This window comes from Mauremys mutica, chromosome 4 (assembly GCF_020497125.1).
Source record: "Mauremys mutica isolate MM-2020 ecotype Southern chromosome 4, ASM2049712v1, whole genome shotgun sequence".
Lineage (NCBI taxonomy): Eukaryota > Metazoa > Chordata > Testudines > Geoemydidae > Mauremys > Mauremys mutica.
This window is the reverse complement of record NC_059075.1, coordinates 13,281,100-13,307,672: the sequence shown is the minus strand read 5'-3', so window position 1 is coordinate 13,307,672 and position 26,573 is coordinate 13,281,100. Positions and strand designations below refer to the sequence as shown.

Sequence of the window (26,573 nt, the reverse complement as noted above, 5' to 3'; positions counted from 1 at the left end):
ACTGTATGACCCCTGGAGGGCAGACCAAAGACAAAGCCCAAGGTCTTCTGCCCCATGGGGGGAGGGGGCTGTCACCCAAGCCCCACCACTCAGGGCTGAAGCTCTGGGCGGTGGGGCTCTGGCTTCCGCTTCATCCCCAGCAAGTCTAATGATTCTGGCAACCCCATTAAACAGGGTCCTGACCCACAGTTTGAGAACCGCTGTTCTAAATGATAGAGAAAATGGAGTAGACTTCCGAGAATCTTTCTTGTGAGGGAATGCTCTATATCACTCTCATACTCAGGAGGTGAGAAATCTTGTTCTAGCTTAGACTGTGCTTTACTGGGTCATTTGAGATGAGGGACTGGATGAAAAACAGATGGGGTGGCACCAATAACTCAGGGGAATATCCCTGACTCACTAGTCCATGGTCGAAGCAACCCATTGCTCCAGGAACTGGGAAATCCTACCTCCAAACTTCCATTCTAGAGGGAAACCTACGTGGTCTTTGTCATAAAGAGGCTTTAGGAGCAGGGGTTTTCTTCCCAAGCAATGGTTCCACAGCTTTCATCTGGGGAGCCTACTGTCTCTTTACTGGTATTTCTTTAAGGATGAGGTCCAAAAGGAATGCCTTTGTGTGATGGCCAGTCTGTACTCTTTCTCAAAGGCATGGTGTGACATCAGGAGGGACTGTTAGATTTTGCAGCATTGTCTACTACCTTGTTCAAATGTGAAGGAGGAAGTGAGCTATAAAAGCTGCCACCTTCCACAGGCAGCCATCGAGGCACAGAAACTGGAAGCAAGCAGGAGCAATGTGGGCATAGCCAAACCATGCCATTTCAAAACTCTGATCTGCCTCCATGAGCTGCAGAGAGAAGAGAGCAGACCAGATATCAAGAATTGTGGGTGGGATTGGGCTGCAGAAACCAGGTTTAAAATGTAATGTCTAAAATAACTTTACCAAGAATCACTTGGTGAGCCTTCTTCAAAGCGAGTGTTGCCCACTGTTTCCAATTCAGTCAGCAAAAACTGCACTACTAAGCTATTGCTTTTCTTCTTTTTTTTAACTTCCATCTGGTAAATTTTCTCAATTCTGCAACAAAAACAACATGGTAAATTTTGGTGGGAATATAATAAATGCTAAGGACAGGCACAAAATTCATCTTGTTTTTTTATAGCAAATTCAGAAAAAAATAGGGATTGAGATGGCTTTTTATGATTTGTTCTACGGATAAGAACTTGGAGCCACATTTGTTAGTTTTCTTTCCATTTATTTTTCTTAAAAATTATAAGTGAATTGGATGTTTGTGAATGGTGCTGGCTTTACAGCACTGGAGGGTGAGGTCCTGTAGTGATCAACAAGACAGCTACAGCATAGGCATCTTCAGGCAAGCTTCCCTCACTCCACCCCCAACATTAATTTGAGGGATCATCTGTAGGAGTAAAAGAGAGGTTTAGTTTCTCTGAAGTACTGAAAATGATGCTAGTCTGAAGTGCAGCCGCAAAAGGAGCACTGGTAGATCCAGGGGTGACTTATGGCACAGGCTTGATATAGGTGGCTACTCAGGACATTTCAGGTTGCAATATGTTCAACCCCACACCCCCACCCCCACCCCAACTCCTTCAATTGTTCCATTACTGAACTGACACAGTAGAAGTGTGCATGCGTCTTCTCCCTCCTCACTGACAGGAATCTAGGACTCTCCCTCTGGAAACCAACTCTTGCTCACCAGTTAAAAAACCTGGCACGATCTGGTTCTCTTTTAGGTCTGATGCCCACAGAATTCTTTGTCAACCCAGTTTTCATTGCACCCTGGGATGGGGTGAGAGCAAACTAAGCCTTTAGTAGCCCAAGACACCAAAGCACATAAGGCAAGCACTGGCTAAACTGAAGGATCAATGATAGGTCTAAGGACTATTGTCTTGTAAAACACCATAGAATATATTAAAATGCTTTCTACTATTGTTAAGCTAGCAATTCAAACTCTCCTTTGGTAACAAACAGTCCTTTCTAAACTTAGTAAATCACGAGGTATCAGATTTAAAAAAAAACAGTTAACTCTCATTATTTATTTTCCCACTTGAATTCTAATATGATTTTAGTACCAACCATCTGAAGAATCCCTAGAACTAGAAATTCAATGCTTTATTAGCATCTCAAAGCTTCAAATATCAGCTTCCAAATCTTAGAGGATGAAATTCATCCCTGTGCAAAGGCCTCACATAAGCCTATAGCACCACTTCAGTCTCACTTAAGGCTTATTTTGAGGGGTTGCGCCGTGCATTGATCTTGTGCTGGTCTTTTGCTCAGGGATGAATTTCACCCATAAAGCACTCATCTCTAACTAAAGAATGTCAAGAAAATGCAGTTGCTAAAGTTATGTTGGAATTCCAATGGTAATCAGACTGGCATGAATTTTTAAGATTTGACAAATACCTCCTGACTTGCCAAGGCATTTTGCTGGACCAATACATGTTTTTAAGACCTGTAAACTTTTCCATTCACTAGTCCTACATGGCTAAGAAAATGTTTTGGTTCCAGCCATTTTTGTTCAATCCTTGTCCTATCTTTGAGACTGCTAATCATTTTTTTTAAAATAAGGACACCTGTCTACTAGGAAATAGATTGAATCCAGCAACTCAGTTCACATAGAGTAGTTAGCCATTTTAATGACTTTTATCATTTATTTTATTTCTATTATGTTCAGACCACTTCAGCCTTCTTTCTTGAATCACAGTCTCTGCAGTCTGTTGGCCAGTCCTTTGTAAAACCATCAGCACGTGTTACTTTATCCCACAAGCGAACACCAAGTATTCTCACCAAGAAGGCTGAATGCATTAAATTTCCTGCTGTGGGCTTCTAGCATTTGCCAAATTTCAGTATCACCTGTAAAGTCAAGAGCTTGAAATTTTCTTTTACTCCACATATGTCCTGTATCTCCCTTTGATGTTGCTTTTTGCATCACCTAATCCATCACAATGCAGAAAAGATGATGCAACCCTGCTGCACACCAGTAATATCAAACTAATAAGTCTCTCCATTTTCTGTCCTTATGCAGCAGTTTGAACGTTCACATGGCATCTCGACTAGTGACATTATCTTTCTAGGAAGCCCATACTGTTCCAAGATCTTCCATAGTGATTCTCCATGAATGCAGGTGAAAGTTTTGGTGAAATCTATGAAGTTCAAGACTAATCTGTAGGCAAGCCCTTTCTCAATCAATCATCTCAGGGTAAAGATGTGATCTACACATTTTTTTTAACCTAAAGCCTGCTTGCTTATTATTTCAGTACTTCATCTATGCCCAGGTTAATTCTGTTCAACAGTATACTACAGAACACTTTTCCGTGTTCTAAAGTAGTTTTTTCCTTGCCAGTTATCACACACCCTTAAGTTGCCTTTCTTTGATATTTTATAAAATATATCTTTCGTCCAGTCCTCTGGGCAGAACTCTCTCACCCAAACTATATTATAAAATTAATGACTTTTGGAATACTATCAGTTTTGTCCTCAGACGAAATAAATGTAACACAGGCTCCAAATCCTACTATCAGTCCCTTTAAATACCAAGCTCACCTCAATGAGTTGGAATGTATACATATTTCAAATTGTAGCTCTTATCCAATCATTAAACATACTCATCTAGTTTTCTGTTCCAGAATGTTATCCTTTCCCTCAGGGCTTCTAATTTCAGAAAGAACTTATTTTCAAGACTCGACTCCTCACTGGTTTCATCTGTGTTCTCACTATCGTCAATTGATGTTTCAATTTCCAGCCTTTTACTTTTAATAGATTTGTTATTCTGTATTTTGCCTGATGTCTGCAGCTCTGTCAGTTCACGTTCCAGCTGTTAAAAAGAATGCACCAGGATTCAAAGGCAATAGGTGAAGTGACGTTAAGTTATGGTACAAAATTACAGTATTTGTTTTTCACAGAAGATAAGTCTAACTATACACTATAAAGTGACCATGAAAATATTTACCAGAAAACTAATTTAATAAAACAATAATTTTCTTGATTTTATCTTGACAACAGACTTTTCTTGTTTATTTAGCAAAATAATTCTGCAATTTGTAACAAGTTACTTAAAAACTTGACAAACTTGAAACAAGTAAAAACATATACTGAACAGGGCTTAGGGCTTCAGTTATGATATATCCTGCAAAATTGTAACTCCCACTCTTTTAGAACTAAATACACTCGTATGGCCTGTAGTAGCTTATATTATGATCAAGAATATGAAATAATGATTTCCTGATAGCCTACTGTGTTTAAATTTGAATTTCTTTTTCTTTCTGCTTCCTGGGATATCTTCAGCTGTCATGGACCTTTATCTCCTTATATTGTCATGGCTATGAGTTTTTTATATGAATTGGATATTCATGAAAATTAAAGACTATCAGCACGACCTAAAGTTAGGTATGGTGAAGGCAGGCACTGTACAAGTTTCCCCACTTAGGGCTTGGAACTGCAGTGCATAGAGAAAGGTGCAGAGGGGATATGCTCAGCAGGGGTACAGGCAACAACTGCATGTTATATTAAAAGATAAACCATGCTCTGCACTTTGAGCTAGCATGTGCATCCACACGTTCTTTGTCATGGGTGCTCAGCACCGAGAAGGGTGTGGGTTGAAGAAATTAGGACCGGTTTTCTCTGGAACAAAGGGGCCAACCTCAGCTCGACAGCATAGTAATGAGGTGCTCAGTAGCCATCACCTTGGGGAAAAGAAAGTCAATACTTCAACAGAAGTGAAGCCAGGGTTACACTGCTCCATTACTGACCAAGATGACAAATAGCTCAGCTCTGACCTGAGCAGACTCACTGACTTTTCTAATGCGCTCAGGGCGAAATCCTGGCCTCATTGATTTCGATAAGGCCAGGCTCTCATCCCTCTCAGTACCCTGTCCAGGATTGAAACTTTAGCACTACAATGCTGACATACAACTCCTTTGCTATTGCAATCCAGGATTTCTTTTGAGCAGCACTACAACTGAGATTTAGGTAAATTCATTTTATGTAGAGTTGCCAGGTGTCTGGTTTTTAACCGGAACGCCCGGTCGAAAAGGGACCCTGGCAGCTCCGGTCAGCGGCACAGCAGGGCTAAGGCAGGCTCCCTGCTTGCTGTGCCTCTGCACAGCTCCCAAAAGCAGCAGCATGTCCCTGCTCCATCTCCTAGGTGTAGCAGCCGCCAGAGGGGCTCCACGTGCTGCCCCCACCCCCAAGTGCTGCAGGGGCGACACCTGTGAATGGGGCAGCGCGCAGAATTGCCTGGCCATGCCTCTGTGTAGGAGCCGGAAGGGGTACATGCCGCTGCTTCCAGCAGCCGCCGGAGGTAAGCACTGCCTAGTGCCTGCACCCCTCACCCTCTCCCACGCCATAACCCCTGCTCCCATCCTGATCTCCCTCCCACACCCAAACTCCCTCCCAAAGCCTGCACCCCATACCCCCTCCCGCACCTCAACTCCCTGCCCTCCGAACCCCTCAGCCCCAGCCCAAAGCACCCTTCTACACCCAAAACCCCTCAGCCCCAGCCCCACCCCAGAGCCCACACCCACAGCACGGAGCCCCCTCTTGCACCCAAACCCCTCATTTCTGACTCCACCTCAGAACCTGCACCCCCATCCCAGAGCCCATACCCCCTCCCACACCCCAACCCCCTGCCTCAGCATGGAGCCCCCTCCCATACTTTGAACACCTCAGCTCCACACACCAGCTTGGAGCCCCTCCTGCACCCCAAATCCCTCATCCCCAGCCCCACACCAGAGTCTGCACCCCCAGCCAGAGCCCTCCCCTTCCCTCTCCACTGCCTCAGCCCAGAGCCCCCTCCTTCACCCTGAACTCCTCATTGCTGGCTTCACCCCGGAGCCCACAACCCCAGCCTAACCCTCACCCCCTCCCACACCCCAACTCCCTCAGCCAGCCCAGTGAAAATGAGCAAGTGAGTGAGGGTGGGGGACAGCGAGTGACAGAGGAAGGGGGGGGGGAGATAGAGTGAGCGGGGGCGGGACCTCAGAGAAGGGCAGGGCCACAGAGGTGGGGCAAGAGCAAGTGTGTTTGATCCAGAAGATCCATATAAAAAGAGCTGCAGGGCCAGAGGCAGTTGGTTGCTGCAGGGAGCCCAAAGTTGTGCGAAGTTAAGGAGAGTTAGCAGGAGGTGTTAGCTAAAGGGTCCCTGGGCTGGGATCCAGAGTAGAGGGTGGGCCTGGGTCCCCACCACTCACCACTGGGGAAGTGGCTAGACTCTAGAACTGAGATATCCCTCCCCCCACCTCCCTCCTGGAAGGGGGAAAACATGAACAGTGACATGGCCAGGAAGAGGACCCTGCAGCACTTGGACTGAGGTGGGTCTGCAGGGGGTGATGATGATAGGTGAGGAATCACCAGGAGATGGCACACCAGCTAGCAGAGCTAATCCATGTGATGGCCAAAAGAAGGCATTGAACTGGTAAGTGAACCCTGTGACACGCCCATAACACTTTTTAAAATCAGGCCATTTCTTTATGTACCTATATATGGATTTAAGAGCCTTGACTTTTGACACCCAAGTTTGTAAATTTCCCAGAACAAGATTTTCAACCAGGTCTACCATGTTTGATTATATCAGTCACATAACTCTTCTTCACTCTTCAGCTGTGGTTTAAAGCTTTTAGGTTATTCCACCATGATAGTGGACTCAAGCCTCTGTATGGAAAACAGAGCTAGAGGATGCAATTAAGAGTAACAACTTTAACCACCGAGATGTGTGAGAGTAAGAGAATAACCTACCCCTTATTCCATTGTAACAGTAGGGAAGGATTTAGCTCCCAAAAGTAACATTGCCATAAAATTACACAACTCAGATACATCTCAGTCCACCTTCCCTAAGAGCATCAACAAAACTGGTATTCGGAATATTCCTTTCTGTGCAGTGTAAGAGTGCTGATCCCCGATCAAAATACTTGAAAGATTTAGATATATGTAAGAAGCAAAACTCTGGAGTATTTTTAAATAGGCATATTTTAAAATAGCTAATTCAAGGTACATCTTAAAATTTAGTATGAACATAAAAAAAAGAGCGTAGACTAAAACAAAATGCTTTACTGTTTAGGATTATTTGGGATTGCATTGGTGTAGCTGAGAATAGAATCTCATCCATTATCTTATTGCTTATACTATATTTAAAGAACAGGAAGATAACATTTAAGCCTTAAAATTAGAACACTGCAATATGAGCACAGCCTGTGGAGGCTTACTGAAACTGCAGCACAAGTAATTGCTTTTAAATATAGTGTAGGTATTTAAATAAACGCAAGGGGGTGGGGGGTAAGGTAAGTTTTCCATTGACTTCAATCAATTGATCAGCCTCTACGAACTCTGGGCTATATTCTACACTCAGTTGCATTGTCCAACCCAAATGGGTATAACTGAAGGCAGGATTTAGCCAAATAAACCTAAAATGATTTCTTCATCCAAACTCTCATCTCCTCCCAAGATATACATTAAAATTTCTTTCAAAGGATGCATTGTTTTCTTGATATATTTGGCTATTTAAACTTACATGTTTTACGTTGCAGCTGAACAATTTTATTCGATCTTCTGGCAATTTCTGCAGTTTGCATTTTCTTTCTTTTAGCTTTTCAAGCTCCTCATTGAGCTGCCTGTGAACATTCTTTACACGCATGTTATAGTACATTATCTTTTTCATCACTGTAGCCTTCAAGTGTCAGGAAAACAGGAAACATTATTTGTCAGAATAATGTTAGCAAAATATAGCTGTTCACACAGGCTGTTTTCTAACAATTCAGCAACCTTGTGACATTAAATTTTATATTTACATTACAATTTTAAATGATTACTTCAGGAATTGTATACTAGATTTTTATGGTGTTGTAAGGACTTCATTCATTTCATTTTGGGGGTTTGTTTTCAATCTCTTTGTGATGTTCCAGTCCACTTAAATGTAGTGTTTCAATCAGCACTACATAAATGCACATTAGGGAATCTTTAGTGTGCACCAACAGGGTCAACATGGATCAATTAATGCACAACATGTTTGTATATTTTAGAAATCACACCCTGTAGTCCACATCTGCTCCATGTAGTCAAGCCCTTAGATACAATTAACCATTTCTAGTGTTTTTCCAATGATTATTGGATAAACACTGATTTCATTTTTGTAGTATCAGGGATGTTTTATCAGTGTTTATTGATTACAACTAAAAATCAGAAGCCCTAGGTATTGTATACTGCTAGGCTTAACAGAATTTGATTTTTACCTTATGATTTCAACTGATTTCAACCATAAGCATTTTTTCTATTTTTATCAATTTAAAGTTTCTCAGTTGCAGACAACAGTGGGGGTCAGACAATAAATTATTTAATGATATATGCTGAGATTCAAAGAGTTAAAGCTTTATAACCATTAAAACACAAGTGGTCAACATCATGTCAAAATATACAAAATAAGTTCCTTAAATCAAACTCTAAGTTCCTCAAGCAGCATTTTTCTAATTTTGTCTATCTGTAATTTTTCATAATCAATGGAAATATTTCTCAGTGTGTGTATAGTATAATTGGCATTTACCAATAAAAATCTAATCCTTCCAAGCCTACATATTGCACACTGGATTGTCTTCCAGTTAAAATATTATCGTTGTTGAAGAATGTTTTAAAAAATATAAAATATGAATACATGGAAACTGTATATGAGAATACTAGTAAGATTTTTTTTATTTTTTAAAACAATGTCATGCTTGATTTTCAGTTAACTTTCCTGTAGTTATTGCTATTCTATGAACTGTAATCTCTTTATAGAATACCTATCTAAAGGCAGTCTTTGCAGTCTGTAATAGATCCTTTAAATAATGAAAAATATATTAAAGGCCTTGCAATCAGTTTTCAAAGGGAGGGAATGGCTTCCTTCAATACAACAACACTGCCTCTCACCAACAAAGAAAAGTGGCCAATAATGCGAACCCCACGCATGAGTTGGGCCTCCCAAAATCACGAGATTTTAAAAGTAATAATAAAGATTGGGCTAGTTTTATTTGCGTTCACGTTTTGAGCCTTTAGGTTTCACATTTTTTATTCTCATGTGAAGTAGAAACTTACTTTTTTTTAATTAACGCTGAGATTCTTTCATAATCAATCACCAGATATTGTGAGAATCATGATAAAAATCACAAAAGTTGGCAACACTGCACGGTATTAGTTTTGACATAAGCACTTCAATTTTGTTGGCTGAAAGACAGATGTTGGGCAGTGGAGGTGTGTTACCAAAAACTGAGAGATAAAGAGGAAAAAAGAGATCATAAATATTGCTGGCATAGCTATATCATGAAAATCTTATCCTTACCTCTGCCAGGACCTTGATTTGTTTTTGAGACACATCATATGTATCCAACCTTTGAAACTGAGGCATATGATACAGCACATGTGTAGCATAATTACAGAGAAGACAAACAGGGTTGGGGTCATACTGAGGATCATTCAGACTCAAATCTTTTAAATGCGGTAGGCTTGCTAAATTAGAGAGTTCCTGGAAAAACAATGAAAATACTAAATCAACATCATGTTGGTGGTCCTTATTTCAAAACATCTGCATTTCAGCATGAAGGCAGGTCATTACTTTTAATTATTAAGAGGATATATGCAACAGCAGATGGGGCAAAATCAAGCAGATCTGGGATAGTATTAAAGGCAGGAGTATCATTCTCTTCTTCCCCCAGCCCCGGAGAAGTAACCCTGCAGGGACTCTATTGGGATCCAGCTCCATACAGTGGAGAGAGACAAGTAGGAACTGTGGAGTGGTCACTCTCTCTAGCAGCATATCCCCCAAACCTGTGAATTTTAGCAGGGAATACCTAATCCTGTAACATTAATTTACCTGTTTTTCCCCTTGATGTTGTGACATCACCTACCTAGGATCTTCAATGGTTGGGGGGGGGGGGCCCACAGTTGTGACCCCTGGTGGACAAAGTCCAAGCCCTAGCAGGCTGCCCCATCCCCTCCACAAAGAAGCAAGTTCACTATTTCTTGGGATTAGTGGGGTACTGTCAGTGATTCATTCCAAACTTTGCTACCATTGCCGCCTCTTTGACAGACTTGCTCAAAAGACCTGCACCCAAAAGGGTCCGTTGGACCAAAAACTATGACAAAACATTTAGAACAGTGGTTCTCAAACTAGGGCCGCCGCTTGTTCAGAGAAAGGCCCTGGTGGGAAGGGCCAGACGCGGCAGGTAAACAAACCAGCCCGGCCCACCAGGGCCTTTCCCTGAACAAGCGGCGGCCCTAGTTTGAGAACCACTGATTTAGAACACTACAAGACCAGCTGATCCAGGAACCAGTGCTATTCCACTCAGATTTCTCAAAGCCATATGTCTGTTTGCAGGAGAAGTCTGAGGTCATGCTTGCAACTGTGCTATCTCAAGATGGAGAGGAAGCTTAAAAGGGAGCAATTCCGCTCAGAACAGGGAGGAAGTCAGACCTATCCTAAGGGCTCCTGAACAACAGTGCCAAAAAAGCCTCCCTGTGAGGAAGAGGATTGCCTGCTCAGCCCGGATGAAGCTGAAGGTTTAGTTATCTTTTCTTTTGCTATCTTATATTGGACTTGGAGACACTGGGGGAGATGGATGGTAGGAAGTGACCCAGGGAAGTAGCTTTGGGTGCACTCCAGAGTACCTGACACTGTTGTCTCTCACAGACCCTGGATTGGAGGCCAGTGGAGTGGGAGGGCCTGGGCTCCCCTACCAACTGCCCTTTGTTGGGGGGGCATAAGCCTCATTTCCACTGCATCCCACCCTGTAGTGAGGATAGCATAAGGACACTGAAAACCCTGAGGTGAGAATAAGCCACATACAAGGGGTTGGAACTGGACTGAAAGCCCTTCGCACCGGGAGGTGAGAGACTGGAAACTGGATGTGCTACCCACTAGACTACCTGGCCCTCTGAGGACTATTACATGTCCCTGTCCCCTCCAACATGTCCCTGTCCCAATCCTGTCTCTTTCCCATCCCTAGCTCCTTGTTCCAGTCCCATTCTCCTCACCTACTAGTCTTATTCTCCACCTAGGCTTCTCATCCCAGTTTCCTCCCACTCCAGGCTCTCTTTCCTAGTCGCAGTCCCCTTCCCTTCTGAGTCCAACCCCCACTCTCAGTCTCCTTACCCCGTGCCAGTTCCCCAGAGCTTCAATAGGCACAATGACACACCGCTCCAGCAGAGCCTGCAGTGACTCATCCCTCAGGCATTCTGCAGCAGCCTATCCCTGGGCAGGGCCCAGGTCAGATGAACCCCCTCAGGCATAGGAATCTCACTCTCACTGCCAGAGCTGCAAGTTAGTCTGTGCAACAGCACCACTCATCTAGGAACCCTCCTGCTGCCTTGCAGTGTTACAGACGCCCTAGGTTTCCAGCCTGTCCTCAATCCTGTCCCAGTCCAAGCCATGTTCCAGCCTGCTGCAGCCTTGTTTGAGCCCTGTTTTAACCTTGCTCCAGCCCTGCACCCACCTCCTGACCCACAGACTGACTCCAACCCAGCATCAGTCTTCGGCCTGCTTCTGGACTCTGACTAAGATCCTGATTTGGCTTGTCTATGGATTCTGACCCAGAGCTTGTCCCCGGGCCCCGGTTTCAGCACTGCCCTTGGCCCAGCCTCAGCTCCACATCTGGCTTCAACCCTTGGTACCTGTCCTCGACCACCACTCCAACCACCAGGACTGATCAACTAGAATCCAGAGCCTGACTGTGACTGAGACTGAGGTGACAATTAAAAGAACATAAAAATGAAATGTGACGCCTCAACATACCTTGAAGGAACATATTCTGTTGCCAGAGAGGTTTAATCTTTCCAATTGTTCATTGGGGTCAAAGCAAGTTCCTAAAATAAAACACAAGGACAAACAATTAAAAGAGAACATGGTTGCACCTACTGGACTTGGTGAAGTACACATTTTCATCAGACATATAAATTTTAACCACAGACTATAATTGCACAAGATTATAATTCATTATTACAAGTGAATAGATCTTATGCAGAGCAACCTTTTCTTTTTCCACTCAAAACCAAACCTAACATAAAAAAAAATCTGAGAAAAATTAGCAGATTTACTAGTTGCTGTATAAAAAAAATATATAGTGCCTGATTCTACTCTCACTTAAGTCAATAAAGACCTGATTCTCATATACACTAAAGCCCATTTACCCTACTCAGGCAGTGTAAAGGAGCCTTAAAGTGGGTGCACATTCCATTGATATCCATTTTAAGGCTCTTTTACACAGCCGAAACAGTGTTAAATGAGAATTAGGCCAGGAGAGTTTTGCCACTGGTTTCAGTAGGAGCGGCAATGGGCACACAGGGCTTGATTCTGTACCATTCAAGTCAATAGGTGTTTTCCGTGGATTTGAATGGGAGCAGAATCAAGTCCATATACAGACTTCACAGCAGTAAGAATTACTATACAGAAATGCCAGGCGTCAGGTAAATATCACCTACCAATTTTATGTATTAAGTTTCCAGACAGATTGAGCTCCTTTAAATTCTGTAGAGTGTGAAATCCCTGTAAATATTAAAAAAGATAAATACAATATTGCAAATAATGAAGTTCCTATAGACTAAAAATCGGAAGGCAGATCATTCCAATGTAAGAATAATTTGGTAAGGGTTTAGTCACATTTTTATTCAACAATATTAGCTTTTATTGTAAGCTTCATTTTGTTCTGGCATGTAAATAGACAATGAATGCTGCTCAAAATGAATTTCTTTGGAAAGCCTTGTAATTTATACTAAAATTAAAAATAAACTTAGTCTGGCAGCTCTTTAGCTTCACAACTGATAATCAAAAACCTAACAGAATGATGCCCCATGTCATGGGTATTCACTAACTTTTGGCTTCAGTCCATATCTCAGCCTTGGGACATCACAGTGGGATGCAGTAGTGATGTCAATCATTTGTGTGTGTGATGGAGATCATAATGTCCTAGGATGAGATGCCAGCATTATTTATTGTGACCCATCTAATAAATAACAATGTTAATGTATTGTCTCTTTTCATTTTCTTCTTCCTGAGCCCTAACTCTTCAGTCACTAGTTTCTCTCTCTAATTTTCCACAGCACTAATCTCCCCTTCTTCTTATCTTATCCCCTATTTTATCACTCCCTACTCCTATCCTCTGCCACTGTTATCTCTCCGGTATTCTATTTTCTATCCATTCCCATCAGCCTTTCCTCTTTCTCCATTAATGTCCCTGAATGGATTGGGTTTAAATGGAGTCTAGATCGACCAAAAAAGTGGGTTGTCTCAGAGTCCAGATCAGACCCAATCTTCCTCTCATTAGGATTCACACTTGTTTTCCTTCCACTTCTCACTCAATCTCCTATGCCCAGGGTACTTCAACATGCATCAACCAGCACCAGTGAGTTGTGTGGTCTGCTGCCGCTTTACTCCTCTACCTCAGAATTTCTGTTTCCCGTGAAGCCCTCTGAACATAGTATCCAAATTCCAAGGCTGCTGGTTTAATCTGCCCTTGTCAATTTCTTCCTTCTCTCTAAACCTCCATCTTAGCCTAGAATCTCCCTCCTTCTGCTTTTCTCACACTCATATGAAGATGGGGATTGAGACTTATCTCTTCTCTCCACCTTGGGGGAGACCGGCAGGTGTGTCCTCTCTGGCAGGAGGGTGTGTTTATGCCTTTTTTCCTCCCTTTACAACACTCTCTGACTGCAAGAGCTCTCACTTGCTCTGTGATGAGCACTCCATCCTAAAGATTAGCAGTAGACTGGCATCCATTTATTTTGTAGAACTTGTGCAGATGAGCTACTTTGACATAAACGCCATGAGGAAAGGAAGTGGTAACTGCAAAATGTTCTTCTGATCGGGGCGGCTCTAGACATTTCGCCGCCCCAAGCAAACACGGTGTCATGGTGCGGGGGGTGCTCTGCCGGTCGCCGGTCCCGCGGCTCCGGTGGACCTCCGAGCCGCGGGACCAGAGGACCCTCCGCAGGCATGCCGCCGAAGGCACCCTGCCTGCCGTCCTCCCGGCGGCCGGCAGAGCGCCTCCTGCGGCATGCCACCCCAAGCACGCGCTTGGCGTGCTGGGGCCTGGAGCCGCCCCTGCTTCTGATATTACCAAGTGATAGCAAGGACCACAAGGCACATGGATGTTCTAAAGGCTGCAAGTGCCCTTGGGCTGTAAAGTGAGTGGCAAGGCCAAATGTTCTTAATTTTTAATAGAGTCTGTCTTTTTTACTTAGCAGTTTATGATACTCAATGTGGCTGCCTTTAGCTAAGTAGAACTCTAAGGGGTCCAATCCAGCAAAACAGCTTAGTGACTCTTCAAGCTGTACAAAATCTAATTTCAGGGAACTAGAGTAGATCGGACAGCAAAGGCCTCTGCAAAAGAGCTCTCCTCCTCCTATGCTCTCTGCTTCTCAGTCTTGAGATCTATTATTTTCTGCCACCCAGAGCTATTTAGCCCATGCAGTAGTAGTACCCAGCACTAGTGCAGCCAGGTCAGAAGAAAAGGGCAGAGTCCCAACTTTGGGGATTTTTTTTTTTTACTGGAAGAAGTTATGTAAGGGCTGAGGAAGCAGAAGGCTTCCTGTATCAATCACCCACATCACTGAAGACGCCAGAGCAGCCCTCCTCCTCTTCTCCATTGGGTCACCATTTTTTGTGGGATGTTTGAAATAGTCTTTTGGCTTAATGGGCCTCTTTAACTCTCTGACTGATGGCTTGTTCCCATATTTCTCCTCCATGAGACAGTTTTGGGTGGTGGGGTTTTTTTTGGTTTTCTGTTTTTACCTTTTTTTTACTAAAAAACGATTAAAATGGAAATTAAATTGCAAAAAAAGCATTGACATAATTCTGAGGTCCTGATAAAAACCTGCAAAAACAAGAAAACTCAGATTTAAAGCTCAAGTCCCTTGCTGAAATCACCTTGGTATGCCTAGGAAATGCAGAGGTCTCAGAAAAGTGTGTGATTTTATTTGTTATGTATATGCAGCATACCATAGCATATGCCATTAGTTCTTGATGTTTCAGCCCTAACTCTTTATGACTGTGGGTTTAAGTCAGACCTTTTTGTGGTTCAATAGTCTTAAAAGATAGCCTAGTTTATAAATTGTATTCAGATACTATAGGATCCATGTGGTATAAATAGAATGGATTAGCTAGAAGGAATTCAAAGGGGAAAAAAAGTCTCACCTGTATCTCCTTAATTTGGTTATTGTTCAACCAAATTACCTCCAGCTTCATTAGGGTCTCCAGATTTTCAATTGTAGAAATTTCATTGTAGTACAGGTAAAGCTTTTCCAAATTAGTGCAGTGTTGTAGACCATCAATTTTCTGCAGTAGAGGCAGATGTATTAGTTCTCAATGAACAAGAAGGAAGAAAGGCATCCTGCTCGTTAACATTCTGTATATCTAGAGAGCAACGTGGCAAGTCAGTCTTAGAGGGCTTAATTCAATGCTCATTATATCAATGAAAAGACTCCCACTGACTTCAGAGGGCTTTGGATATGGCCCACAAAGAAAAAGCAGTAGCTGCTGGAGCACTTCTTGATGAATGTTGAAGTGGTTCTTTTAAAACAACATAATTTTCAAGAAAACATTTTTCTTACTAGTTTCCTAAAAAATAGTTTGTACTCTTTGTCAGTTTTTTAAAAGTTGTTTTAGAAACACAACAATGGGGTTCCACAATGCAAAAATATTAAAATTATCAAAAGAGGTAACGTGATCATCATTCTGATTTAACCACCAGTGTGATTACAGATAATAGAGTGTCAGATTCTGAACCCTTTACTCACAGTGAGTAGTACCTTACTCCTTGAGTAGACAGATTGACATCAGTGGGACTACCTGTGGAGGAATGTGCTATTCAGTGTGAGTAAGGGAATCAGAATCTGATGAGTTACCTAAAAAGAAAAATCATAGCGTTAACTTACCGTTAAGCAACATTCAGCAATCCATAGGTTTCTGAGTAATGGACAATACTCCAGGTCTGAAATCTTCTGAATGCTTTGTCCAACAAGAGTGAGAGTTGTTAAGTTTGGGAAAAATGACATGCCTACTATCTTGGGATAACCTGAGAAAAACATCTCCAGTGTAGATGTTTCTGGTCCCTCTTGATCAATTTTCTCATAAGACAATCCATTAGAAGTGCACTGCAAATAAAACACAACTATTATTGCTCTTTTTATTTCTCTGGTATGAAAAATGCATTTTGGAGGAGAATGCCCAACTCCCACTGAAAGTCAATTGGAGGTAGGTGTTTAATTGTCATTCGTGCCCTTGAAAAGTCCCGCCCCTTCTGCCCCCATCTTCAAGTATATATGCAACTCCATAAAGTTTTTGGCCACATATTATGTTTAGTTTTTCATTCACAAAAGACAAAGTTCAGCTCTAGCTTCAAAATGCACCTTCTGTTTCATTATCAAAATAACCAATTGCATCCTAATGTATCATATATACTCGATCATAAGCTGGTTTGTTTATAAGACGACCCTCCCAAGATGGATAAATAAAAATGGAAAATTTTTATGACCCATTCATAAGCCAACCCTATAATTCAGGGGTCAGCAAACTTTGGCTCCCGGGCCATCAGGATAAGCCACTGGCGGGCCAAGATGGTTTGTTTACCTCGAGCGTCCGCAGGCACGGAGGTAAACCTAAGTAAACAAAGTGTCCCGGTGCACCAGCTGCTTACCCTGACGGGCCGGGACAGCAACTGGTGGGGAAACGTTTTTGGGGGGGAGAAGCTGGGAGTCAGGGGCGTAACCCCTGTGACCAACCCCCACATGACCCCTAGCACGGGACCCCCCACACTCTTCCCTTCCCATCCCTTCCCACCTTATCTGGGGAGGGCCAGGGGAGGATGTCTCTGACCTGGCTGGAGCTGCTCCGGCAGGCTGGGCAGCATGGCTGCAGCCTGCTCCAGTGGGCCAGATGGGCAGCGCGGCCGCAGCATGTTCCAGTGGGCTGGGCCGTGCGGCGCAGCCACAGCGTGCTCTGGGGGACGGGGCCGAGCAGCGGGGCTGCAGCCTGCCAGCCCCAGAGCTGTAGCTGCTTCAGAGGCTGCGGGGAGAGCAGCGTGGCCAGAAGCGGAGAGACTCTGGCCCTGCCTCTTCCCTTCTGTCTCTGCTGGCTGTGCTGCCTCTCCTTGCTCCCTCTGTTGGGGGGAGGAGCTGTGTTCCACCTCTCCCTCTCTATACCTGTTCATAAGCCGACCCCCTTCTCTGGTGCTTCCCTTTTTTACTAAAAAAATTCGGCTTATGAACGAGTATATAGGGTAATTATAAAAAGCACCAAAATACATTTCCATTTAAACTATATTTATGATAAAAGGAATATATGGTGTAGTGGATCAATAAGCTATTTTTTCAGTTCTGGTTCAAATGAATTATAGGGTACGTCTACACTGCATGCTTCTTTCAGCGGCATGTAAAGTATATACTTGGGTAGCCCCCCTACCATGGATATAAACAGCAGTGTAGATAGGGAGACACTTGTTAGGCAAGTGTAAGGAAAAGGCCTTTTCCTGTAGCCATATTGTAAGGCCTAAGGCCTTTGTCAGCAGCCATATTAAGAGAGCAGCAGCCAAGAAGCAGAAAGTCACATTCTCATATTCTATCTAAATTACATTAGAACAATGTAATATCAGGCTGTTAAGAAGGTGATCCTGTCCTAATAGTACCCACCATCACCAGATAAAGAAACAGTTCTTAAGGTGGTTAAAGAAAACTTAGTCTGACAGCATTCTGTCGAGCAAGCAATCACTTATCAATAGTTGTGGTTGTAAAATCCCCATTTCTTGTTTTGTCTTTAGGGTCCCCACTTCTCTATTGTTTATCTGTGCGGTCTCTGTCCGGTTCTTTGATTGTTTCTGTCTGTTACATAATTAATTTTGCTCGTTGTAAATCAATTAAGGTGGTGGCATAAGATTGGTTAGAGAATTGTTTAGAAATATCTTAGTAAAATGATTGGTTAAGGTAGAGCTAAGCATGACTCAAGCTTCACTATATAAACTGGGGTCCAAAAGGAAGTTCTCAGGAACCAACTCCAGGACACAGCCACAAAATCAGAGCTGCCAGACCTCAACACCCTGCCAACCACACCATGCAGAAGCTAGAGTCCCCCAGATGACCTGATCCTGACTGGCCATCAATAAAAGTTAATCTGCCTTATTGGGAGTGGTGAGCATTGTATGTGTAGCATGTGCATTCTGTTTTGGTAATTGCTAATAAATAAAGATTAAGTAGGATATTACTGTGTAAGGCTCTTTCTCTAGTAAGAGACCCCACAAAGCCACAGAGTGTAAGATTACAAGCCCACAGAAGGGTAAGGGTGGGTGCCTAAATTAACAGGTTATGCCTGAGTCCGGGGAACAGGATAAAGGTCGGTGCCTCTAGAGTATGTGAGTAAGAGAATTTTGAGCGGGTAACACAAGTAAAGACATGCCTGATGGGTGTGGGTTATACACGAGTACATACCCTACATGGATCTCTACTTGCCCAAGACGTGCCTTCCCATCTTCACTACTGTTTTTAGCAGAATAGTGTCTTGCTGCCTGCCTGCTGCTGCAGCCTTTCCCTGCAAAGAAATAGTCCTGCTGGAGCCCTTCTCGGCAGCTGGGAAAGAATCAGGCAGGGGAATGCCTTTCACTGACATATGTACACACTGCAGCAAGGATGCAGCTTGCTATTGACTGCACCATGTAGCTACACATACCCTTCATGCCACCACCAGTGTAGCTATAGTAAAGACAAGTCTCTGTCCAGAAAACAAACATTACATAATATTTCATTAAAATTCTAAACATGACAAAATAGCAAAAACACAACGTTTCCAAAAAAGAATAAATACTGTGGAGGCTCTTCCTTCAGTACCTACCAGGTAAAACTCCCATTAGCTTCACTAATGACCTGATCCGGCTTCCAAATGAGTCAATGGCAAAGCTTCCATTGACTTACCTGGTACAAGATAGGCTTTAAGAACTTGTCTTGATTAAAGGCTGCTGGGTTTATTTTGTTCAATTACGTTACTAAAGCTTATTTCCATATATTTGAATATCTCTGCACTATACTTCACAACAAAAAGGGACAAAGGGAAAATTACCTTGAAATTCTGCTTCTCTGACTATATCCTCCTGCAAGATTCTCACTCCTGGGATTTTTCTTCTTAGCATGGGACTAGTGGCCCTCCCATCATTCACAAGGTTTTTGACCCTTGCAGACCCCTGTTGTCATTGTATGCCGTGTACTGCCTTCTGAACAGTCCAGGAGTGAGAATCCTGCACTGATGGTATTTTTAGAGAAGTATATATTACCACATAGTTCTGGCAAAAATATTAACAGTGACTGATATTTTGAGAGTTAAAAAATAACAAAAACAAAAATCTTACCAGCTCTTTAATTATTTCCTCTGTGTTCTGGTTTTGGTTATCACTTTGGATCATTTTCTGAGTGTTTAAAAGTAATCATAGTAGAGTATCTGCTTGAAAGAATGACAATACAATTATCTGTTGTGTATCCACCCACATAATTTAAAAGCCATAGACTTTCAAATAAGTTGAGGGGAAAAAATCTCTGTTCCAAATAGATACAGTTCCAACAGGTGTATCTTTCACAGGATCACAGTTACATTAATGGAAGAAAATTAGCAATGTCCTGAATGTTTGGAATAATTACTTTTTTATTTATATTCATAGAGTTTAAAGTCAGAAGAGACCACAGATTTTAAGGTTGATCATCCTATATGACCTCTTGTATAACACAGATCAACGAATTTTATCCAGTTACCCCTGTAATGAACCTGCTAACTCATGTTTGACTAAAACATGTTGTCCAGAAAGCGTCCAGTTTTGATTTAAAGACATCAGGGGATGGAGAATCTACTACTTCCCTTGATAGTTTGTTCCAATGGTTAATCACGCTCACTATTAAAAATGTGTGCCTTATTTTGCCCTTGAATTTGTCTGATTTTAAGTTCCAGATATTGGTATTCATTATGCCTTTCTCACCTAGTTTAAAGAGACCTTTACTACTTGGTAATTTCTCCCCATGAAGGTACTTATACCTCTCAATCTTCTTTTTCATAAACTAAATAGATTGAATTATTTAAGTTTCTCACTGTAAGGCATTTTCTGCAGCCCCAGGACAAGTGGCGTTCAGCCACCCGAGATTGAGCAATATCATTTTAGTGACTCTTTTCTGCTCCCTCTCCAATTTTTCAACATCCTTTTTAAATGATGGACACTAGAACTATATGCAGTATTCCAGTATCAGTCTCACCAATGCTGTATACAGAGATAAAAATTACCTATCTATTCCTGCTCACTACTCTCCTGTTTATACATTAAAGTCCTTTCCCCCCCACAGTACCATACTGTAAAAGCAGCACAGAGTCTTGTGGCACCTTATAGACTAACAGACGTTTTGGAGCATGAGCTTTCGTGGGTGAATACCCACTTCGTCGGATGCATGACCATACTGGGAGCTCATGTTGAGTTGTTTGAGCACTATGGTATAGGCTGCACTCTTTGTTCCTAGATGTTTGACCTTGCATTTTGCTGTATTAAAACACATATTTGTAGTATCTGCCTTTTTAATTTGTTGCCCTTGCTGTTAATAAAAGTAAAGGAAAGGCACCTTAAAACTAGTCACATTTCATAAATTTATTATTCCTCAAGAAGGAAATTCTCAAATTAAGAGGTAAAGAACCCACATGCAGATATGAAAATATGCTGAACACATCAAAACATAACAGAGACGTCCTGCTGAGAATGGACCACTTTTTTGTTACACACATTTTTAAGTGATCACATACAGTTACATTAGCTAATCCTTAACATTATCAGCTTGGTATTAGTATAAACAATATTGTAATTTACATGGCAACTTTCTTCTCCAAGAATCTGACAGCACTTTACACACTTTATTTAATAAAATATGTACTGACTACACACAACGGATCATTCCAGTCACCTTTGAAATGCTGCTGCAATATTAAACACAAAGTATCTCTACCCAACAGTTTAAGGCTGGAAATTAAGAATATTTTATCCAGTTGAAAGTGCTGGGGAAATTGAAATAGGTGGAATTGAATGAAATAAAAGTTAGAACGTAGATAGAATCCCAGAGCTAACCCTGCTACTCTTGGGATCATAAAGAACTACACAGAATCAATGTATTTTTTCCAGCTCATCCAAAAGATGACACACCCAGCAGCAACATAACTCCTGGCGCAGTTTTGGGGGGCATTATTTCTGTACTACTAAGACTGAGGGAAAAATGCCACCTACTTAATCTCTAACATCACCTCTATCAGGGCAATGTCCTGCTGGCACAATGTCAGTTGGTATCAGTTCAGGACTGATGCAGAGGGGAAAACACTAACTACTGAGTCTTCCATCAGCAACCTCCCACAGTCCTGTGCCCTGGAGGTATCAGGTCAGGAAAGGAAAGCATCCCCACTCCTTCACCATTTTGGATTTTGTGAAGAGGGGGCTTAATTCAGTTTGGGGGTGGGGGGTACAGCTGACAATATAGGCAGCAGGGGCTTGAAACCCTTCCTGGGAGTAGATAGGCGGGGGGGGGAGCATGGGCAGGGGACACCCCCTTTGGAGGTCAGGGGTGTTGGGAAGGTGGGTGCCACACAGGGGATCTGCAAAGGGGGTAAGGGTGCCAGTCTGGGAATATTCCCTTTGGGAATGAGGGGTGGGAAGGGGGGGCCAGGACACCCCCTTTGGGGGTGAGGGGTGGGAAGGGGGCCAGGCAGGATTACCCCCTTTTGGGGCAGAAGGCTGGGAAGGGGGGGCAGGCGTGGGACATCCCCTTTGGGGGCAGAAGGCTGGGAAGGGTTGGCCCAGGCAAAGGGACACCCCCTTTGGGGGACAGGGAGAGAGAAGGGGGATCCCAGGTGGAGGGACACCCCCGTTGGGAGTGGGAAGGGGGGCCCAGGCAGGGGGACCCCCCTTTGGAGGTGGGGGCTGGGAAGGGGGGACCCCCCCTTTGGGGGATGGGGGTGGAAAGGGGGGGTCCAGGCGGGGGGAAACCCCCCGTGGGGGTGGGAATGTTGCCACCACGGGCAGTCACGTACCTGGGTCTCCGAGGACCCAGCGTGGGCAGGGCCGGAGCGGGCTGAACGCGGCGGGCTCTGTGTACTGCAGCCTCTGCCGTCGCCTAGGAAACCATCTCCCCGCCCCCGCCGAGGAGCAGCAAACCTGGAGGAGAGACGGTGTCACGTGACATCGGCGGTGGGGCGGGACTTACACCTCTTTCTCCGCCGTGGCGCGGGGAGGATCAGATCTGCCGCCTCTCCCTCCCCCGTCTCTCTCGGGGGGGAGGGGCCCAGAGCTGCCCCCCCCCAGCTCTCTCCATGGCGGGAGAGGGGCCCAGAGCTTCCCCCAGTCTCTCTCAGGGGCTCAGAGCTGCCCCCCAGGCTCTCTCCGTGGGGGGGCTCAGACGTGCCCCCCTAGTCTCTCTGCAGGGCGGGAGAGGGGCTCAGACCTGGCCACCCCTGCACACTGTCCTCCGTGAGGCCCAGCCACAAGGGTCACTCCCTGGGGCGAAGCGCTCACACCAGGGGCACTGGCCATGCACAGGAGAGAAGCGACCTACCCCACCTTCCTCTTGCTGGGAAGGATACAAAGCACTGTCCAGTCCCACCCCACCTCTGAAGTCCTACATGGAATCCCTACATAGAATTATCTGCCTTAGAGCCGAAAGCAGCACCAACCCTTGTAGAACGTGAACACGCCATTCAAGGAGTCTCATCCATCCTGCTGTTGCCGGCACAGAGGCCCGAGGCGACAGCAACAGTGGTTCGTTGCCCGGTGTGCTTCGCTTCCAATAAACACACCAAGGTGGAGAAGCAAAACCAAGGTTTATTTGAGCCCAAATCAGGTGCAAGGGAGACATAGCAATCTCAAATCCTGCACACCCATACAAGCGGTTTTCCTCTCTTTATACATAACTTCAGCTAAGCATTCCCATCACCCCCACACTCCTCCTCTCCCCCCACCTTTTATTCCCATACAGCAAATACACTTTGCAATAGCAATTACCTTAAGCAATTAAGTCATACTTGGCAAAAACCACTTTAGCTCGTTAGCAACTCTTCTGTGATCAGTTATCTGTACTTTCCCACCGTGGGGGCTACGTTCTCATGCATATAACTTTAATTACAGCACCTGCTTTCCGCCTATTTTATTTAGTATTGGCTACATCTAGTATCAAGCAGCCTTACCACTGCCAGTAATTAGCACATAACACAAAAGGTTACAAAAGTTTAGTAAGGCTAACAAAAGCACTTTACATAAAGGTACTTTGGGTCACATAGGCCCAAAGCCATCCTCCCGAGTTACCTAGATTTATGCCTAGTGACACCAACACTGCTATGGCCTTTCCCCGGGCATGAATCTAGTGTTGTATCTCAGTTAGGATAAAAAGACTGGTGGGCCTTGATTCTCTCCTGAGACCAGCTTTATGCTGGTGTAAGTATCCTGATTTCAGCGGAGTTACACCAGACCAAGCAAGAGAAGAATCAGGCCCCAGATCCTTCATTCACTCCAGTGGGAAGAAAAGGGAAGGTGGTAGCATCCTGTACACTTTACAAATGAAAATTTAACACATTTATACTTGTGTTAAAAACACGGTATTCCCCAAAGGTACAACTCTAGTCCTGTGCTATTAGTTTCAGTTGAGATGACTGGTTCTCTCTGGAACTCTAGATATGTCGTCAGCTTATAAGCGACTTTGCCAAATATCCTGAAGCATGTAGCCAGGTAGACACTTTTATTCTGGCTCATTTGTCTTTCTTGATCTGGGTGACACTTGTACACACAAGAAATTTGCACAGGTTTAACTTCAAATGTGAATTTAAACAGCTACGTAGACACTCTTCTTTCAGTTAGAGTGGCTTATTAGTTCTTCACTTAAATTGATTAGAAATTTAAATTTAAGGTAAACCAAAAAGATCCACTCCTAAGCTGAAATAAGTATCCACACACCTTTTTGCACCCATGTAACTGCATCTATTTAAAAAGTAAATTAAATCTGTAACTTTCTTGGGTAGACAATAGGACTGGTTGAAAGATGTCCATCAAAACTGTTTTTTGACAGAATTTTTTTATGAAAAGTGTCTGATTTCTATGGAAATTTTTAAATTTTCATTGAAAATGTTTTTGTCTGAAAGCATGTTTCTAATTTCTTTTATTTTCATCAGAATTTTCCACAGCTTCCCCATTTTCCAACCAGCCCTACTAGACAAACCCTAACCTCAAGCTCTTTCATGTGTTTGCATCGCTCTTTCATGTCACTAGATGTCACTCTGATTCCATATAATGCAACTTTCATTCATTTAATGTGTGATTGAAGATTTTCTATTTGGGACCTGCATACCTCCCAGCTATCAGCATTGCATCTGACTTATTAGTTCACATAGATGTGGTAGGCTTTTTTGTACCAAATAAAGTGAATCAATTTTTATATGCCTTTTTAGCATTCCACATAACAAATCATAAGTCACATATAACATACACATAGAAACACAAAACCATTTTATATAAAATGAGGTTAAAGGCATGGTAGTTATGACTGGTGATGAAAAGAGTGCTCATTTTTTACTTCAGAGAAAAAACAGCCATCAGTTATCTACCCTGCCTAGTCTAATTTCTATTTCTGCTGCACGAATTTAAATGCTACTACACTGGGTTCTGCAACAAAAGTCTGTCATGCCTAGTAAGTGACTTTAATTTATTTTCTAAATCAGTGATTTTCATCCTGTGGTCTGCGGATCCCTGGTGATCCACAGACTATGTCTCAGGGGTCCATGAAAGGTGATGATGAAAATAAAGTTTCAGATCCCAGAAAAGGCCGTCCATTTTCCTGATCAGTCAAAAGTATGTGAATACCCCCACCTACAGTCAAAACCTGGAAGTGTTGTCATTAGTATAGAAGTCCACAGTTTAACACTCTTTCTCTCACAAGCTGCATTAAATGCCATGCCATGCACATGTAACATTTGTAGTTGAATTCTATTCAGTCAATTTTCAGTCCATGCCTCCATTTGAAATTTTTTAGGTGTTCACAAATGAAAAAAGGTTGAAAACCACTGTTCTAGATCAACAAACAAGGCACCATGGGGCCAGATCCTCAGCTGGTGTAAATCAACATCGTTCCATTTTAGCTACACTGATTTACACCAGTTGATTATCTAGCTCATAATTTTAAAACAGTGATTAGACGGCCACCCATTAAAAATAAGCACTTGTGTCCCAAACTGAATGGTTAGTAGTACTAATAGTAATAATAAGTAACCACCTTTGTTTTTGAGCCTGTAGCTGAATGACTCATCATTGGAATCTGTTTGCATAATATCTCTAATCCCTTCAACGGCTACAGACATGCAGAGAAGCATTGCAATATTAAGTATTAGTTCAACTCAACAAGAAGCAAAACTGACATTACTGCTAGATAATTTCTTGCAGGTTTATAAAGCTGTTAACACTTACATAATGTTCGCATGTACAGCATTTTCAAACGGTAAGGCAGGAGCTGTTAGGGCCTCTCTTTTAATGTAAAGGATTTCCAAACCTCTCTCAAAATGACTGAATTAATCATTTCAAAGTCCTGCAGTGCTCTGGTACATTCTGCTCTAATTCTGCTAAAACATTTCAATATAATTTTAGATCATTTCATAGAATAGTGAAGGGAATTGTTTAAGTGCTGATGATGCTTTTGGGCTTCTCCCTGTTATAGTTTTGCTCACTGCTGCATCAACTTTTGAAGTCACTGATCATAGATTCTCTTGGATCACTGTGCATCCTGGGTACGTATTTCTGCCATTGACTTTTACTGCTGTTGATATTTTTTTATAGAGCAGCAGGCAAAGTGGTTTTACTAGGAATGCTAAGCAGACATCATTGTATTTGTTTCTAGAATCTTTAACATCCTGAAATCAATATAGCTTGCAATCTATATGTGGCTCTTAGGCAGCCACTTGTAAACTGTAACGTGTATGCTTCTGACTTCTAATGTGTCTTTCATTATATCAAAATACTTCCAGTATCATTTCTGCCTACCTACTTACATTACATAAAACATCAGATTAAGTGCTTAGATACTATGGTGATGGGCACTGAAAAAATACCTAAAACAGGTTACATTTTAGAAACCAGATTTTCAATGAGTTGAATGAGTTGTAGTCAATAAGACAGAAGAAATTTTAGCTGACTCTTAGTATCAATTAAGAAATGTGACAGCTGTATCCTTAGTTTTGCCTCTATTTTTAATGAAGTTTAATTGACTAATAAAGTTATGTCTTTGGATAGGTTTAAAAAAGCTTTTTCCAAGTAAGTCATTGTGTATACTAGGAAATAGCACTGTTTCAACAATTAGCTTAGGTGAAGAGATATTGACCATAGTTTATCCTTCTCTATATTTGGAGCTAAACTATGATCAGCACTGGCTCACTTGAACAGACTGGTGACATATGTTTGTGGAAACAGTGCTATTTTCCAGGGTAGAGAAAGCCCTGATTATTTTTAAACTTGGTTGTGTTTTAGAGTGTAAAGCTATGGAAACGAATGCTGTATCTACACAGTCACTTCTGGAGAAAACT

At 42.8% G+C, this 26,573-nt stretch overlaps 1 protein-coding gene across 6 annotated transcripts in view; it reads right to left on the bottom strand.

Annotated features, from left to right (window-relative positions):
* LRRC9 (leucine rich repeat containing 9) overlaps window positions 1-22,169 on the bottom strand; it is an 89,560-nt gene extending 67,391 nt beyond the window's left edge. For 3 of the 6 annotated variants that reach the window (XM_045015941.1, XM_045015942.1, XM_045015946.1), the window contains exons 1-10: window positions 22,050-22,169; window positions 19,354-19,442; window positions 15,899-16,117; window positions 15,159-15,299; window positions 12,449-12,512; window positions 11,763-11,833; window positions 9,315-9,497; window positions 7,518-7,673; window positions 3,619-3,827; window positions 941-1,072 (exon numbers count right to left, since the gene is read on the bottom strand). In XM_045015941.1, coding sequence (XP_044871876.1) covers window positions 941-1,072; window positions 3,619-3,827; window positions 7,518-7,673; window positions 9,315-9,497; window positions 11,763-11,833; window positions 12,449-12,512; window positions 15,159-15,299; window positions 15,899-16,117; window positions 19,354-19,407 — 1,229 coding nt within the window. In that variant the 5' untranslated portion in view covers window positions 19,408-19,442; window positions 22,050-22,169. Of the gene's footprint in view, window positions 1-940; window positions 1,073-3,618; window positions 3,828-7,517; window positions 7,674-9,314; window positions 9,498-11,762; window positions 11,834-12,448; window positions 12,513-15,158; window positions 15,300-15,898; window positions 16,118-18,442; window positions 18,581-19,353; window positions 19,443-22,049 lie in introns of those variants that run through there. The other 3 variants (XM_045015943.1, XM_045015944.1, XM_045015945.1) reach the window with 3 other exon arrangements.
* Window positions 22,170-26,573: the final 4,404 nt, after the last annotated feature.